At 44.0% G+C, this 18,535-nt stretch overlaps 1 protein-coding gene across 1 annotated transcript in view; it reads left to right on the top strand.

Annotated features, from left to right (window-relative positions):
* LOC146823048 (uncharacterized) overlaps positions 1 to 18,535 on the top strand; it is a 567,962-nt gene that overhangs the window by 413,446 nt on the left and 135,981 nt on the right. The window contains exon 17 of the mRNA XM_085606614.1: positions 14,692 to 14,745. Within this exon, the coding sequence (XP_085462740.1) occupies positions 14,692 to 14,745 (54 nt within the window). The remainder of the gene's footprint in view (positions 1 to 14,691; positions 14,746 to 18,535) is intronic.

Below are 18,535 nucleotides of genomic sequence, written 5' to 3'. Positions count from 1 at the left end.
CCACCTTGTGACTGTTCGCCCCCTTGTACATCTTTGGGAGTAGTCTGTGTTGGAACTGGGGGGTCACTCAGGTGATCCCTGGGGCTGACCTGCTCGTGCTCCTAGGGTGATCTGTTGGGGCATGGCAAGGCCTAGTTCCCCTTGTACATTGAACAATCTCTACAGTCTAGTGGATGCTGGAGCCTTCCTGGGACAGACCCCTCCCCTCCTTTATTTGATGGGGCTGTATCTGGGACTTGGGGTTCGGTCATGCCCCCCATGTGCAAATTGCTTGGTGAGAGGCGGGACCGCATCTGGGGGACTGGTGTGCTGGAGGAGCCACTTGTTATCAAGAGGGGAAAAAAAGACACAAGACAGACCAATTGTCAGACTCGGATATCGGAGGCCCCCTGAAGGAAGAATGCCCCACGGACCCCAAGGGTGCTGGGGGGTCACTCCCAGAACCTGACGTCCGTGCAATGTTTCTGGACTCAAAGTATAGCCTGATGGCCATAGACAACAAATTAGTCCTGTTAATCAACTGATTTGATTGCCTCAAAGAAAAGGTAGCTTGCCACGATGAACAGCTTAGCCAACTCGAGCAGCGCACATCGATGGTAGAAGACGACAGAGCTACAGGAAGACAGAAACTGCTTGAAATGGAAAAGGTACTGGAACTTATCGGCAACAAAAACGAGGATTTGTAGGCCAGATCCAGATAAAATAATAAGATGTTGCACTCCATTTTTGGTGATGCACTATCCGCTTTCTGTGTAGTGGAATGAGTGCAAAGATTTTTGGGCCCAAGACCTCCACTTGGGACATCAGCTTGAACTATAATAGCTCGTCTCTTGAATTACTGAGACAGAGATACGGTTTTGCGTCTTGCCAGAAACAGACAGATGATCAACTATTAAGGAAACAATATATACTTTCCCCCAGACTTTACAATGGCAGTCCATGCTGACAAAAGAGACTTTCTGCCAGTAAAGTGTACTCTCCTCTAAATTGACCCTAAATACTTACTCCTATATCCAGCCAAGTTGCGCATCTTTCACGCAGGGAATCTCCCTCAGGCTAATCTCCATCTATGTTCCTATCGTGGATGATCCTAGATTCTTTGTAGAAGTTTAGAGGCTGGTGGACACCATGGCCCCGTGTGCGATCATATGGGTGGGAGACTTTAACGTAATCCTAGACCGATTGATAGATAGATCCTGTGCCTTCTGCGGCCCCCACGACGAGCGGCAGCCATTATCAGCTATTTTATCCTGAAGCTGAGCGGCAGCCCAGCTTCAGGATAAAATAGCTGATAATGACTTAGTTGACCACTTAAGCTAAGGGCACAGCGACAGCGAGGAGGGCACATGCGTGGCCTCGGCGAGCACATCGTGGTCGGGCATTGACTTCTTCCTTGCCTTGCGGGATGTGGACTCTTGGACTACTGACACATACCATCTGCCTCAGACTTTTTTAGATCCCACCTCTGTGCTCCTCAAGCTCTCTCCATATGAGTTTCAATCTCGGGCACATTCATGACGCTTACTGTCAGGAGCACTAAGGGATTAGGTGCTCAAAGAGAGTATCAGGACAGCTATAGTGGAATATCTTGTTCATAATATGGGCATGGTTGAATATTGTTTGACCCTATGTGAGGCGTTCAAGACTGTAATTCCAGGAGAATGTATAGCTAAACAAGCCTCTTGAGGGTGCTTCTTGGGAGTTAACTTGAAGGTGAGATCCATGCACTAGAACTCAATTAATCAATTCTCGACCTCAGCGCACCCATACTTGCTGGCATTTGTAGTAAGATAAACGATTTCAAGAAACAGCGCAGCTGGAGACACATTACCTAGGCATAAAAGTGTGAGCTAGGTGTTTTGGTGAGTGTGACCGGGCAGGCAGGACTTTTGGCAGCTATGTTGCCCAAACCCTGGGCCAACGCGTACATTGCTCAACTACAAACCAATGAGGATGACCTAGTTTTTGGCTTGAGGGAAGTACAAGAGGAGATTACTAACTTCTTCTCCTCGCTGTATGCAACGACACAGCCATCCCTCACCCCAGATCTTAACTCCTTCTTCGAATCAGTACAGTTGCTTTGGATAGAAGATGGCCACAGGAGATTCCTAGATGAGCCTTTTACGGAGGAGAAGGTTGTGCAAGTCATTAGAGCCCTCCCCAGGGACAGAGCCACAGGTCTAGATGGCCTCACGGCTGCATTTTATAAAGAGTTTGCGCCTCTGCCTGCCCCACACCTAATAAACATGTTTTGTGAATCACTTGAGTGAGGTGAGCTGCCTCCATCTCTTTAAGGGGCACTCATGGTTACTATTTTAAAACTAGACAAAGACTTGCAGTACTGAGAGTCGTACAGGCCGCTATCCATGATTAATATAGACAATAACACTCTTGACAAATTGAAAGCTTCTAGGCTGATCCCTCTCATAGTACGCCCTGACCAATCGGATTTTGTGCTTGGCAGGGCCACGTCACATAATATTTGCACATTCTTTGCAATAGATCAGGTCATAGAATCCTCCCTTAGTGCAGCCGCAATCTTCCTTTATGCCCCTAAGGCATTCAATTCCCTTGAATGGCCATGCCGGTTTATCTTGCTGTCCCACCTACGTCTCAGTCCCAAATTCATTAAATGAATTGGCCTTCTATACTCAAAAAAAACCAACAGCATGACTCCAGATCAATGGGGAGATATGTCCCCCTTCTCAGTCACCCGAGGAACGTGACAAGGATGCCTACTGTCACCCATCTCTTTTGCTGTAGCGATGAAGCCCCTGGCAGCTTGACTCCAGCAATATCATGCTCATCGTGGCCTGACCTTCACACCTCGGGTTGTGCTGGTATCCCTGTATGCTGATGATGTCACTTTATATTTAAAGTTAAAAACCCCTGTGATAATTTAGACACCCTAATTCGAGAATTCACTAGGTTTGGTGGGCTGTCTGGTATTACCGTCAACTGGATGAAAGCAGCTATGGCCGCCTGATGGAGTGGCTGGAGAGACAGGTGGCAACCTGGTTGAAACTCCCACTATCCATGGCTGGGAGACTAGCAATTGCAAAGATGATTGTGTTACCCTAATTCCTATATTTGTTCATCAATCTCATGCTTCCACTTCCTCACTGCTTTCGGCTCCAACTTAGATCACACATGGTGGTGCTTGATTGAGGGGGGGCGACAGCCAAGGATTGTCTGGGAAGTTCTCACTCTCCTTTTGAGCAGGGTAGGCTGGGTGCACCGGACATGGACCTCTACTATAATAGTGTGCAGGCACAGTTTGCGTTCTACTGGGTATACCCTATGCAGTTTATGGCCCACACATCACCTGAGCACGACCATGCTGCACAATGCCCACTTCACATGACGCTATATCAGACCCCACGGCGACCACGAGCAGTTCTTGATATAGTTGGTTGCATGGTTTGGGCATGGCACAAGTTGAGTAGGTGGCCTAGATTGGATGCTCTCTTTTCCACCTCAATCCCCCTTACTGGACACCATGCTTTGCCGTTCACCCCAGACACTAGCCCACGCAACGGATTGCATCGGCTGCAGTTCACCACTATGGGAATGGCACACCCGGAAGACTCTTTTATTAGGCCGCAGCTGACCCTGCAAGACCGTGACACCACCACCACTCTAGACAGGTTTATCTAATCCTAATTGAGGGTGGCAATGTGCACACTCCACACCTCATTCGCCACAGCGCCACCCCACGTTACAGGTACTTGAAGAACTACTTGGGAACTCTTCCCCATGTAGGCTCATTACTAGAATATATGCCATAATGCAGCGAACGGTACCGGATCGGATTCATGAAGCACTTGGCATGGTAGAACCACTTGGACGTTCCCATTTCTGAGGCCCAGTGGAGGTTTTGCTGCGGTCAGGCTAGAGTACTATCACCCAATTATAGACTCCAAGTGGTGCACTTTAAATTTTTGCACAGGCTCTACAGAACCCCAGAGTGACTGCTTAAAATAGATCTAATAGATGACGCCCACTGCGTCAGATGCTTTGAACCCTGCACTAACTTTCTTCACTTCCTTCACTTGCCCTGGAATACGTCACTATTAGCAGTCTATTTCTAATGCCATTGCCATTCACCCCCCTAGTGCCATTGTTTGGCTATGTCAAAGCTGTTCCCCTGGAGATACAGAAAATAACCGTCCTCTTGCTCCTCCTGGATAAGAGGCGTGTGGCGGTCACCTGGGACCGGGATGCTACTTAAAGGCATATTGGGAATGAATACCTGTCCGATCACGTCCAGGAATATATTTGAACCCCCTTAGAATCGTACTAGCAGCTGCGAGATGAAGGGGAAGCAGAGATAAATTCCCCCGACGCATACTAGGCCAATCGTGGTCTATCACATTCTCCTACACATGGTGACAACCACAGCGCCAGCCGAGCCTCCTTGTTGTGATGACCGAGGCTACCACTACGAGAGCTCTCGCGATCCTTTTTAGGTCTCGCACAGACAGCGCATGCACTGCCTCTCTGAGGCATTAAGTAATTAGTAATACCAGTGAAACTCCACCCATTGCATTTCTTTTTGTTTCTTCGCTTGCCATTGGTCCAATCTGGCATTGCTTTTCTTACCTTTAGGTCTCGCACAGGCAGCACATGCGCTGCATCTCCGAGGCATCAAGTAATTAGTAATATCAGCAAAACTCCACCCATTGCATTTCTTTTTGTTTTTTCGCTTGCCATTGGTCCAATCTGGCATTGCTTTTCTTACCTTGCTCATTGTTGGCTAGTGGTCCCATCCGTCACTTCCGTTTTCTTTCGTTTCTGCAGGAAGCAGCATCGGCCAACTACAGTAGACATACACTGCAGGGTGATATCTTTTGATGTAGGGACTACTTTTTTGTTTTGTAGGTCTCGCATAGGGATCACCGAGAGCTGCGTGGACATCTGCTGCCCCAAGTACGCTGAGCGCCTGCAGCCCCCACCACGTCCGAGCCGCAGCCCCCAGGCCCTCTGTTACTTCCCTGTCCGCACCGCTCGCAATGCTTTCCCCCTCCCACTGTCCCTGTTCTCTTGCCCCTCTCTCCCCTGCTTCCACGTTCACCCCCACCCGCAGCATCTGGAGGATCGCCATGTGGGTGCACTACACAGCGCAGGACACCGCACTTCATTTTAAAGGTGGGTGCTTGTTTAGTTCGAGTCCGCACTCGAGGAATTCTAGCTGTAAGCATTCTTCTTTTAGCGCAATCCTGCGCTGGAGGGCGCGGCGCAGAGGGGGAGTGTTGTGGATCATGCTGTGGGCAGGTCACAGTGTGGCTCCTCGAGCAAGCGGCACAATAGAGAGAGCAGGTGGTTTACGCTGCCTCCGGGACGCTCGACATTGTCACTTCCAGGACGTAGATGAAAGTGAAACACAGGCTGTAGCGTTGTGTAACCCTGCAGGACTCGGGTGGTGGCAGCGCCCACCCTGTCACTGCACGATGTACAGAGTGCAAGGTACCCCGTCTTTGCGGGAGTAGAGAATGAGGTATGCGTTCTGGTGAAGTTTCTCGAGCATGGGGTCACTGGAAGGCCTCCTTCTTTGCTAAATAAAAACATTTACATAATGTCAGCGCGCCTCCTACATACCAAGCATGCACTTGTGTTACGTACGCCTAGAGGCCATGGTCCTAAATGTAGTGTACATTTTTTTCTCATGTTTTGACTGCAAAATCTGAGCTATGTGGAACCTGACCGTGGATGACAAGCTTGCTTTCTTTAGTATCTAAGACGCTCCGGTTCTTATGTTGTTGTTCGTTTTCTATGTCTGTGTGTGTCTGGGAACCTGGAGTGTCTGCCTGCAGGGACCCTATTCCAAAGTGGAGAAAGCACCGAGGGCCGAGAGCAGGGCGGTCGTGAGATATGTTAAAGTGGGAGAGACTTCAGCTGCAGTTCTTTTTTGCGAAAGCCGGCAATAGTTTGCCTTCTCTTTCCATGCTTGCCACAATCAAAATAGTGATAGGAGACAAGCACTCCCATCCTGAGGGTGCCTTGTAACGTTCTAAGAAGTGAAAGGGTCAGTCTGGCTTATTTCCCCTCAGGGTGGCAACAATAACATAGGCGGGATAAGGAGGGCTGTGAAACAGTAAGCAACCTAGTGACGACAAAGGAAATGGGAGTATAGTACTTTAGAGCATCTTTCCCACCACAAAATATGTGAGTGCTATTGTGCATTTTGCAGCGCAACATTACTCATGTTTGCTAGAAATGCAGAGATCTAACATGACTACATGAAATGTGGATCTGCTCAAAGCAGACACAAGAACCTTTCCTGGGCAGTGCTCACTCTATTGTCCACGATAGATATATCTGGTGCAAAAACACTACCATTGCCAGATGTTAATATTCATCCTTATCAACAGCTTGTTTTGTAAACTGCTGCTTTGAGGCATGGACACCCCCCATGTGACACACAAACAATTAAGATGTTATTATATGGGAGATGAAGTTAATGCCATGGAAGTTAATGAAGGGTTGCCAGGGGCAGCAGCATTTACATCAGACATTGCGCACTGGCACATTTGACAGTTCCCATGCTGACCCCATTCTCAGAGGTAGGTGGTAGTGGGAGGAGAATGTAAAGATCGTTTTCAGAGCCATGTTTACTGTCTGCAATACACTCTCCTTTTAAGTAGAAGGTGCTTTAGTCGCTAGGGATGGTGCCAAAGGTCAACATTGTGATGTCATAAGGGGTAAAAGGTTGCAGAATCTCACTTCCTCTACCCCTGCCCTTTTGGTGAATTGACATCTATAGTCAATGTGCTCTTAGAGACAGCTCCAGGGAGTTCACCCTGTGTGATAAGCCGCTTTTGGCACAATCCCCCAGTCCTGATGACAGTGCAAAGGGAGGTGTCCTAAGACAGGCACTCACCAACGTAAGATAAAAGTGGTGAACTACTTTTTGCCAGAATGTTATTTTATGAATCATCTTGCAAGAAAGGAATGCACGAGGAGTAGAGATATGCACTAAAGTTACACAAGAACCAAAACAAAACAAGCATTTGCAATGCAACAGGTCTCGCATTTATGCGAGTTTGAGCAATTGGCATTGTAAATGACAATGCCTTTTATTTATGTTTTGGTTTTTGAAACATATATACAACGCATTGTCATTTACAATGCCAATAGCTTAAACTCGCGTAAATGCGAGACCTAATGCATTGCAAATGCTTGTTCTTGGTGTGACTGCTTCATCCCCTATTCCACTCATCTCTCCTTTTGCTCTGTTCTCTTCCTGCACCATTTTTGTTTTATTGCATTATACTGCATGGTATTGACCCTACCGACTCCTTTTGTGTTTGAAATCTCTGACAATGCAAATCAGCTAATTGTACTAAATGCACACTGTATGGCTTCTTTAATATGTTCTGCACTGCAGTTTGCTTTCTCTGTGAACTTGACTAAGAAACTTTAATTAATCATTTTATTTTAAGTTGCTTTTTTCAGCTTATGGGAGACCAGTGTCCCCCAACAAATTCAAAAGAGCCAAAAACAACCTTTTAAAGGTTTTTTTTTAACACACTACTGCACAACTCACAGTAGCACCCAACCACTCAAGTCTCTAAAGTCGGGGGTTCATGACATCTCTGGCCATGTAATTTTCTTTCAGTACATCTTTATACTGTAAACCTCCCAGCCCAATCGCGAGGAGATTACATACGTTTCCGTGTCATATGTTGACAGCCGAACAAAAGGCAAGTGTAATTACATTGCAAGACTTCAGGGATTGATTACTACATTTGTAATCGCGAGCTCGAAGACCACCCGACAGCCTCCAAGGACAACAGAAGAAATGTTGCTTGTCCGCTCCCCTGCCAGAGGCCTTGTCTGTCAGTCTATCCTGCCGAGCAGAGCCAAAACAACACAACAAGAAATAGGTTCCTTTAGTAAATATCAAAAACCGTGACGCCCGTGGTGCCAATGAAAGCACTGATATGAAGTCTGCCTTATACACTGCTCCGCGAGGCGACACTCAATTGCTAGAGGTAGTTCCTGCACATTTGGCAAACACCACAATATGGAATACAGCTACGAAAGAAAAGAATGTGTGTGTGTGTGTACATATGTAAGAAATATCACTGAAATATGACTTTGTACCTTATTCTTAAAGGTTTGAAGAGACACGCAGAAATGTTGAAGGGCACAGTAAATACTGTATTTTCCAGGGCCATTTGAATACGTAGCAGTTTATTCTTACTCTAAATACCCACTTCGCGCATGTCTAATACCATCATTTTGGAGCCAAATCTCCCCATGAACGGATCACTGCAAAGGATGGCCCCAAAGTTCAAATTGACGCAAACACGTTTCGGGCCGGTTGGCTTTTGCAAGGCTTGTAGGGGCATATTTAGTAATATTTCACACAACTGCGGGTGAAAGGGGGAGCAGTTCAGCTCTGTCCTAGTGCTGGTGCACTTGTGGCTGCCTAGCGCCAAGGCAGGCACCCTTGCACAGTGGCCTGCGTTACGAGCAGGATTGTTTTTGTGCAGGAAGAGATATCTTCCTGCGCAAAAACAATCCTTAGAGGCTTATTTTTTTCTGCATGCATTGCATAATTCAGCACACATTGTAAGAAGGCATAACAAGGAGAAATAAACACATTTCTCCTTTTAATAGCTCTCTTGGGCAGATGCACTGTTTTGGTGCAATCTCAGGTTGGCTACTTTTAGTAAATCAGGGATTATATCAAATCCCGTGGGAATGCCCATTCCCTACCCATGAAATGTCTACCACAGTGAAATGTAATGCAACACAGTGAAAGATGCTACATTGTGTTACATTTCTTTACAAAGTCACGCAAGGCAGTACCAGTCGCTTATTGGGTGGCTTTGTAAATCCCATTTAAGGTCTTGAATTGCCTTGCAATTATTTACATCATGCAAGGAAAACGCAAGTCATTAGTAAATCTGGCACGTAGGGCCTGATGTATTCAAGCGTTTTTTTCCCAGCTTGTTTCTATGAGAACATGTGTTAGTACATATGGGCCATAGTCTCTTTACATGAACTCTACCACGCGTCATCTATTCTCCTAGACTACACAAACAATTTCTTACGTCTCTATTCACCTTCCTTTATAAAACAAAGTTTCTCTCACTATGGCTGACAATGTACTGAAGAACAATCAAGGACATGGAAAAGCATAAATTAATGCATGACATGAAATTTTTCTGTTTATTTTCTCTACTCACATCTACAAGAATTAATGAATAACTATTAAGTACCAGTCCACAACTTCTAATCGCACTGCCCCCAATTTACTAAAATTTTGCATCAGGGGTGCATCACTTCTGTGGTGCAGCCCAACCAAAAATATCAATGTTGGCATTTACAAAACCACGCAAAGTAGATTTGCATGACTTTGTGTGGTTTAGTAAATACCAAGTAATGCAATGCAGCACATAGCGCTTCCTTGTCTTACTGTGCATAGGGTAGGCATTGCATGGACGGAGCATGGGTGTTCCTGTGTATCCACTCATGTATTTTGATGCAAACACAGATTTATAAAGACATGTAAACATGTGTTTGCACCAAAATGGTACAGCTACCTGACAAGCGTAACAGGGAGGAATATCTTGATGTCTCCTTGTTACTTCCTCTTCCCATATTTGTTGAACTCTGCAGCACAGACAGAAAAAGGAATATCCCTCTATGGATTGTTTTTGTGCAGGATGGTATCTCTTCCTGCCCAAAAACAATCCTGCCTGTACCGCAGGTACACGTGCCATTGGGCAAAGGTGCCTGCTTAGGCATTAGGCAGCCACAAGTGTGTCAGTGCTAGAAGAGAGCTGAACTAATCCATATCTTTGTAAATATGGCACATTTCAACACTCTCCCTTCCAGGCAAAGCAGCACAGCAACTTCTCTTGCTGTGCTGCATTGCATGAAACCCTAATAAATGTGCCCCACTATCTCTATGGATATGCATCTGTAAACTGTGATTCATACGATCACACATTTAACCTCTTCAATGCCCGTGACGAGCTGGTCTCGTCATGGGCTGCGGTTGCGCTGTGCCCATGACGAGACCAGCTCGTCACAAACCCCGCCCGCTAATGAAACGGCCGGCACAGGGCGGGGAAAGGGGCGGGCACTGAAGGGGTTAACTGATTCACAGTATCATAATAAGGATGAGCAATTTAACAGGGGCCACTAAGGCTTGGGTCTCCAACCTCCACAACTATTCAAGCTAAAGCTTCAGTTGTCTCAATTGATTAGGCACAACGAGGAGAAATTATTTTATTTCTCCTCGTTTGTTACTCTTTCCATGTGTGTTGCATTCTTCAGCCCACATAGAAAGCTGCAAAAGGCTCCCAGAATTGTTTTTGTGCAGGAAGATATTCCTTCATGCAACACGGGCCCCCTTGCACCATGGTGCAAGGGTGCCTGCATTGGCGCTAGGCTGCTGAATCGCCTTCAGCGCAGGGGGACAGGACAGGAATGCGCTGTATGCCATAGATACAGCGCATTCCTGCCCTTTCACTTTGATGCAGGGCAGTGCAGCGAGGTGACTTGATGAGCTGTATTGCGCCAAATCCCTATAAATATGCCCCCCATATGGAGAGAGAGTTGATCGTGATGCCTAAATGTTCATTCTTCATCAGAGACAACTGGGAATCAGTGGTTCTGGCCACAACCACTCACCAACCCAAATGTACTATAAAGTCAAATGCTACTGTATGTGATTGAGAATATACTGACTATTACCTTCTTCAGACAAATGAAAGCGTTTTGAATTATGAAACAGTCGTAAATGGAATTTGTAGGGTTGTGTGAGTTAGCAATGACGGAACCCTTTTAGCCCTTGATGGATTCCGTAGAACTGTGACATAAGTGTTAAAGCTTAGTGAAGTGAATGCAGGTTTAGCATGTGGAGTTTGCAGTTACATGCAGATGAATAAAGACGTGTAATACTAAGCGCCGTGTGTGGCGTAGTCATTGGCGGGAGCCCAGGCTGGGGAGGACACTACAAAATTACTGAAGAAAAAAGTCTGTGATGGTGCAGGGTGAGTACCCTCTCTATGCTATAGGAAAACTGTCAGCTCTCGAAAGCTGGTGTTAGAGTTAAGTTCTGTTTGGAAGGTGCAATATTTGCTTAAAGTTATGGAATCTAACTCCTGAGTGAAAGGGTGTTAGATTTTGAGTTGAAGGTGAAACCCACCACCAAGAGGGAGAAGTTTATGTCAGAAAAGAAGAAAGTACTATAAGACATTGTAAACATGTAGGTGACAGATAAAAGCATGGTTACTGAGGGTGCAGTGGTCTGTGACTAGACAGTAGGCCATGGTCCTGCAGACTCTTGCAAGTGCAATAACAAACTTTCAAAAGCCTCCATGATGCCTCTGTCCACCACATTAAATTTAAAGAAGCATTGGCAAAGCAATTAAGTCTCACCTTGCTGACCTATTGGTTTGCCAATGCTTTTGCCACTGCTGTGCATCGTTGACAAAAAAAGAAAAAAGGCACAATGATACGGCCAGTGCCGGCAATCGTGCCATTCCACTGGTCATGCATGCCTGATGATGTAAGAATATGTAAGCGTCACCACACATGCAAGCCAGCGGAACGGCACCGCCACCCTTTGATTTGTTTACTATATTTACCAATGCAAGATGGTGATTGTCAATTGGACTTATAGGTTCTTGCTGCCCTGTGGAGTGGTCTGGCAGCAAATGCCAGCTCAAAGGTCTTCTAAAACAGAACATAAATTAAGAAATATGAAAGGTCCACATGAGATTCTGGGAGCAATGGAGGAGTGAGTGGAGGGAGTGAAGAGGAAGTAGGTAACATGGAGTAGAAGGCAGACAAACTTCAAATAAAGATAAGTTGGGGATAAGGAAAAATTGTGCATGAGGGAGAGAGTAACAGAAAGTACAGGGCTGGAAGAGAAACACACAAGAGCATGAGCAGCACACAAGGGTGAGAGCACCATCGAGCACAGGGTGCGGGGAGAAGCAAACTAGAGAGAGCAGCACACAAGGGAGAAAGCAGCATATAGCATGCAGGGGAGCGGTTGTTTGGAGGAGGGAAGCAAGATACAAGGGAGAAAGCAAGATGCTCTCTCATGGAGTGCTGAAAGATAAAAGTAGTTTCTTAAATTTAAGCAGCAGAAGAATCTCAACAAGTTTAAGGAAGAGGCCATCCAGGTGTATCTGCATGGACAGGTATCCCCTTAAAGATCCGTGCTTGCTGAAGGGTTGTCTGACCTCAGTTAAAGATTGATCCGTGATCGGGTTACACCTCTTCATTTTCTATGCTTGGCGAGTGTTTCCTTCCTATTCTGCAACCAAATGATCGAGATTGAACCTACTCGATACACAACAGTCTGTTAGGGCATTGGTGAATGTTATTTTTTTCAGATCTTTTGTAGCTCTTCAATATCCCCAAGGAGACTGCCTAGTAATCTCCTTGCTGACATCAGAGGCACGGCTGGCTGCTTGTCCGCCTACCCTCTCAGACATCTTGTCTTTCTGAGAATGCTGCTGAGGAGAGACAAAACAACATGACAAGGAAAAGGTTTCTTACACAAATGCTAAAAACCGTGAAGTCCATGGTGCCAATGAACAAACTAAAATGAAAGATGTCGGTGTGCACTGTTACGCATGGTGACGTTTCGCTTTATTGCTAGAGGTCTTTCCACGCTATCAAGTAAACAACGTCATTCAGTTGAATACAGCCACAAAGGAAAGACTGCGGAACGAGATAATATGAGTTCCCGTTCAGTGGCGCTAGAACAAGAGGTGTAGCACGTGCACCCCCGGAAGTCCTGGAGAGGTTTCAGCGGGAGAATGAGCCGAAATAAAGCCCTTCAGTAACCCGTCCACCAAGCTCTGTATCAGGCACCAAGTGCTTTTTATGCACATTTATCCTTAAATGTGTCTCTTTGCGAAGTGGGAGCATTTTATAACTCAAACCTTATAGAACACTTTGCTAATACGGAGTGAAAAACAGAAAGCTAACGGCACATGGCAAACCATATACTTGTAACTTACCAACATGTTCTAATATTGCAAAATGTCATCTACTTTGGAAGTATAAATAAGGCACACGGTCTTCTAATACTGGTTGTGATAAAGTAAATATTTTGGGTGCAGTTAAAAAAACAAATATGTCTTGTTATTTGCTCTTTTTCTGAAGGACGCAAGAAGGAAACTACTTTAATGTACTTTTGCTCTTTTTTTAAAGGAAATATTAAATTTTTAGATGAAATTACACGTCTATTTATATTATTATAACACAAGCAGATCTATTTCTGTGTTTTTCTAGACTATCAGACTTTAGTCTCGTGACATTTTACTGTTTGAGGTATTCTTTGGCTTGAGTGGCACGCACTTGACCCCACTGAGCTCCCATACAATTAATTGACACTTTATGCTTATTAGTAGTCTGGAATCAGGGCTCCCACAAGGACTGATCACATTCAATTGTGAAGGTAAAGATGCCAGTTACAACTATGACATTTTCCGCCACGTGTTCAGTTATTCCAGTCATAAACGGCACTTTAAGTGTTTTCCAATGAGAGTGCGAAAATGAGGTGAACACTGACATAGTGACAACTTTGTGGATACTTACAAACATTTTGAATGCCTTCTTCTCTCTTCTAATCATACGCAAATTAATCCGGAGTTATTGACATATGATGTGAGGGGTGAAGGAAAGACTTTTAATGGGAAAGGCTTTTCTAGTATTCTTTTTTTATATTTTATAGTTGGATAGGTGTTAACTTGAAGATATATTTGTTTTTAACCTTCTGATGAAAAATAGTTTTCAATGAAAAGTCTTTGCTTTCTAAATGTCCCATGAATATCGGGAATGTTTGTTGCACTTTCTGACATGTACTACATCATTGATGCCTGGGTCACTTAGATTGAGTCACAACAGTGCATGGAAGTGTGTTAAAATGTATAAGCCCCCTGATTCTAGGCAGCTGGTGTCAGCTGTACCACTCTGAAAATGATTCTCCCATTATTTATTGCACCATATTATGTAAACTTGATGTTCATTGAGACATTGATTCGTGATGGATGTTCCGACTTCTCAGATTGTTCTTGATTTTATTCACGTGAGCAGCTAACAGCACAATGTGATGGCTGCCTTTTCAAGGATTATTTTTGCAGAAATGGGGTAGTTAAAAATGGCTCCATATTTCTTAATTTAGTACATCCAGGTTCTGTACATCTGCTCGACTTGTCTTTTCCGGGTCTGAGGATGGTGGTATTTTAACACTCGCAGGAGGGGCTGTTGGCCTTGTTTGGGTCAGTTCATCATTGTAGAAGGTAAATACACATTAATATCTCTATAAAGTATCAAAACAAAATGGCTGTCTCATTTATCATAGAATCGTTAACACCTTGTAAAGTCAATTGTCCCAAAAGTGTGGTAAAGCACTCAAAGAAACATAAACGTGTGTAGCGGACTGTTTTTTAACCCTTAAGGTAGGTGTTCCCAGTTCACCACTGGAGCACCAGGTGGAAATGTCTTTGTTTAGCTGGTATTGTGGATGCGAAAGTTTTGCACTTCAATAATGCAACTGCGATACAGTGACCCCTCCATCTCAAGGGCTTCATTTGAAAAGTTAAAATCAACTTGCTATTAGTTAAATGATTATTTTTACAGTTATCACCTAAACTTTTACAACAGGTGCTATATTCTGGCATATTTTAACAATGTTTTTTGAATTTACAGGGAGAATCTGGGCAGCCAGGTCAGCCTGGAGCAGACGGTGCTCCAGGACAACCGGTAAGATTGTTTCCGAAAACTTTAACAAGTTACTTTTCATCAGAAGAGCATGTTTTGTGGTCATAGGAAGTCATATTGTGAGACTAGCAATGCTATGATGTTTCTATGACTCAATGTTTTCTTTCAAGTGGCTCACTTTTACTCTAACACTTTACCTTGCTTTATTCATCATTGTAAGTCTCTTGCCTCTACAAAGTGAATAGTTTTGTGTGTGAAGAGAGATTTAACCTAAAAAATCTAACAAGAACGAGGTTAGCGGTGTATTGGGCCAACCCATGGACCGTGTGAAATTTCCATTGACTGTTTAAATGCCGTTTACACTAGACTGCCACATACACAGATCTGCAGACTACAGAAGATGCACAGTAGAACTGTCCAGTGTTGAGTACCGCTCCACACGAAATATAGAGCTCAAGTACTTTATTCATAGGCTCAAACACGGCATCGGCAAGACAACTCTCCTCTTCAATCGTCTCACCTCTTCACAATAACCACCCTGAGACCCCACATTCCAAACCCTGCTTATAAAACATTCTAAGCATCATAACATCCCCATGGTAACCACCCAATCTTCAATGCCATGTGCACAACATGCGGCTGTACTCAGGTGGGGAAATCCTCAGGTGACAGCGGCCGGAAACCCCTCTACTGGATTCCTGTAAAACATTGAGTGGAGCTTACGACTCTCTGCCTGGCCCTCCTGCATAATATCAAAACAATCCTTTACAAATGGAATAAAGCTGATGCAAACGGGGCAACCCCTACGAGCAAGCTCATTGCAAAACGGTTTGATAAAAACATGCCAGGGCCCTAGGTCTTGCAACACTCAAGGATACTGATGATTACTGGAAAATCAAACAAGGCAAAAGACAAAATACAACACTGTCCATGTCTGTATGGAGCTTATCAACCTCATAGAGCAGTGGTGACCAATCTGGGACTGATCAAGGCCAGGCTTACAGGCTATCCACTTATTAAAATTAACAAATAATGAATTCAGACAAATAACATGGTCCTTACCTAGAGTTTGGCACATACAGTTCTTCACAAAAAATGTGGTAAATGGTCTATTTATCTGACTACAAGTGAATTATAGTAAATGGCATAGTAAATATGAAGGACGGGACATCCACCACTTTTTGATGGAGTACCCTGTCCACCGAAGTCTAAATAAAGCCAGTAATCTGGCATGAATATTAACCAAATAGGCAAATAGATGCCTATGCCCTACTGCATTTGTTTGTTTCTCCCCTCATGCCTTCTGACCCTCTGTTGTTGCAACATTGGTTCACCCCTTGACCACACCAGTTTCAGTTCCCCTTCTTCCCTTTTTGGGTCTTGCCTGAAACAGCGTATGTGCTGTTTCTCGTGAGTCTATTGTTATTTAAAACAAAACCCAAAAAGGGGCTTAGAACCCATTCATTACTAACCATTTGTAAGCTTGCTCATAAATCTGCTTTCTCTTGCTTTTATTGGTCAACGCAGCAGCAGGTATGCTGGTTTCATTTTGCGATCTCTTGTTTCGGAGGGCTTTGGTGGGATTTTGGTTTCAGTACTTTACACTCGTCACAGAAACACAGGGGAAACCAAGTACTGGTAAAGCCAATAGGTCTCGCCTATGTGAGATCTATTGGCTTTGTCAATGTTTTTTAGCCACATTGCATAGCAGCATGGCCGCTGTGCAACATGACTGAAAGTAAAGAAATACAAGCACTAAATTGGCTTTTACAAGCCTTGCATGGTTTCATTTTACGTTCCTGAGTTAAGCACTTTGGAGCAGGTGTTACAAGGACTGGTTTGTTGCAGCACACCTGCCTTCTTGGATAGGTATTAAGGGCCTTACTGAGAAATTGACAGGTGGGATACTCCATCACAAATGTGGCACAATTGGGTTATAGCCTATAGAACATGTATTACAGTGGAAACGTCTCGACAGAATATCCCTTTTTGACAAAGTCCAAATAAGGCACTAAGTATTCTTTGTTGGATTGTTCACTTTGCTGCATACACTTTGACTTCCATCTGTTTGGCCAATAATTCCAAATTATTATCCAACTCATGCAATGCATATGAATTCCAACTATAAAACCTTGGTTATTGCTTCAACTGTAAGAACATTTGTAAACTGAATTTGTAAGCAGCCGTAAACAGAAAATAATTAACATTTTCTTTTCAGGGTCCAATTATGAAAGCAATAATTGTTTTTTTTGTTTTGTTTGCATTGTAAAGTGCAGAAAATTGGTGCACTTTTCTCCTTGGTGTGCCCCATGTGCGACAAATGACCGCTTGCTTGCCAGGCCATGATTGGCTGGATATATACATTTGAAGGTAGTGACATAGTCTGTCTCCAATTTGTTTTGCTTTCGCTTAAGTAGCAGTAGTATTTTACTTGCTATGCTGCCTTAACGCTTCTGATCTCCAGCATGTTGGGGCACATCAAGCTACTAGATGTGCCTGATTTTCGCATACATCCTTTCTTACGCTGTAACTTGTACAACCAATTCAGAGCCACTTAGCGCCTCTCCTGAAGGTTGTGACTGTGACTAGGGAAAAGTGAAATATTGTTACTGGGCTGCTGACAAGTTCCCTGCCTTTGTGTTGATTTTATTTTCATTTGAGGAGCATTACCAGTTTACAAGATTGCTTGCTCTGCCATTAATCGTATACCTTCTACAATTAATATGTGTGTTTTAAAACATATTGGGCTCGTAACATAAGTGGTTAAAACACATTGGAGCCAATTTTCAGAGACAATACTCTTCAGGTATATTGTTTAGTTTGACTTTCAAAACAAAAGAAGAGAGACATTTATTTATAAACATTATCCTCTCTAGGTTAGAGAGATGGTTCGAAAAGCTGTATGCAAACTCCACAGAGAGTTACAACACAGATGAAAATCAATAGAGAAAGCAGTTGTTCTGATATCTGTAGGAAATCATATGTTAGACAGCTGTTTTACACAGAAATGTATCACAATAGGCACATTTCCTCCAGCTGATGTGTTGGAACTTCATGATTTAGTTCAAGACACTGAGGCGTATTGCTCCATCTTCTTATTTTGTCCGAGCTTATGCTGCCCTAAATTGAGCAACACATTGTCAGATGACCTACACACTTTTCCTAGACGTGATTGAAAACTGAGAAAATACATAGATCTTGTAATGTCCCCAGTCCAAAAATACCATCTATTAAATGCTAGGGCATCTGGATATTGTCTTCAACTGAGAAAACCTGGTATCTGCCTGCTGAGAACAAAACTTGTTTTGTGTCTAATGGACCTCATTTGTTTGCTATATCCTTAACATCACCTGCCTAACAACTAGTTTCCTTCATCTTTCAAATGACTGTTATGGTTTACCTTGGTTCTTGTACAGGTTGAGGAGTTGGCCATACTCACAATTTAAATACCCTCTTTCTGTGAGGTATCTTTGTAAGATCTTGTATTCCTGTTTCTGGTTCTCACACTACTGGATACCCTAAATGGGTGACTTACACTGATCACAGCACCAATGCACTTACACAAGGCTTTCTCACCGACAGTGCATTTTTATACTCTTCTGGTTTGCTAGTTAAGGTTCCTTCAAGTTATTAACTCTTGGCATTCTGGCACCTGTGGAGGTTGTAGGGGCACTGCATGCCTTCTCAAGATGGCAACTATTTGCTGGGTGTAAGTTTTGCTCCTGAGGTTATTGCACTTCTCCTTACTATCATGGTGTCTGCTCCACTCCCTGATGGTTCCAAGGCCAGTTTATCATGGCTGTTATCTATCTTGCCTCTTCCTATCAGGTAT

Source organism: Triturus cristatus, chromosome 5_2 (assembly GCF_964204655.1).
Source record: "Triturus cristatus chromosome 5_2, aTriCri1.1, whole genome shotgun sequence".
Lineage (NCBI taxonomy): Eukaryota > Metazoa > Chordata > Amphibia > Caudata > Salamandridae > Triturus > Triturus cristatus.
The sequence above is the reverse complement of the archived record's forward strand: the minus strand, read 5'-3'. Positions and strand labels throughout refer to the sequence as shown.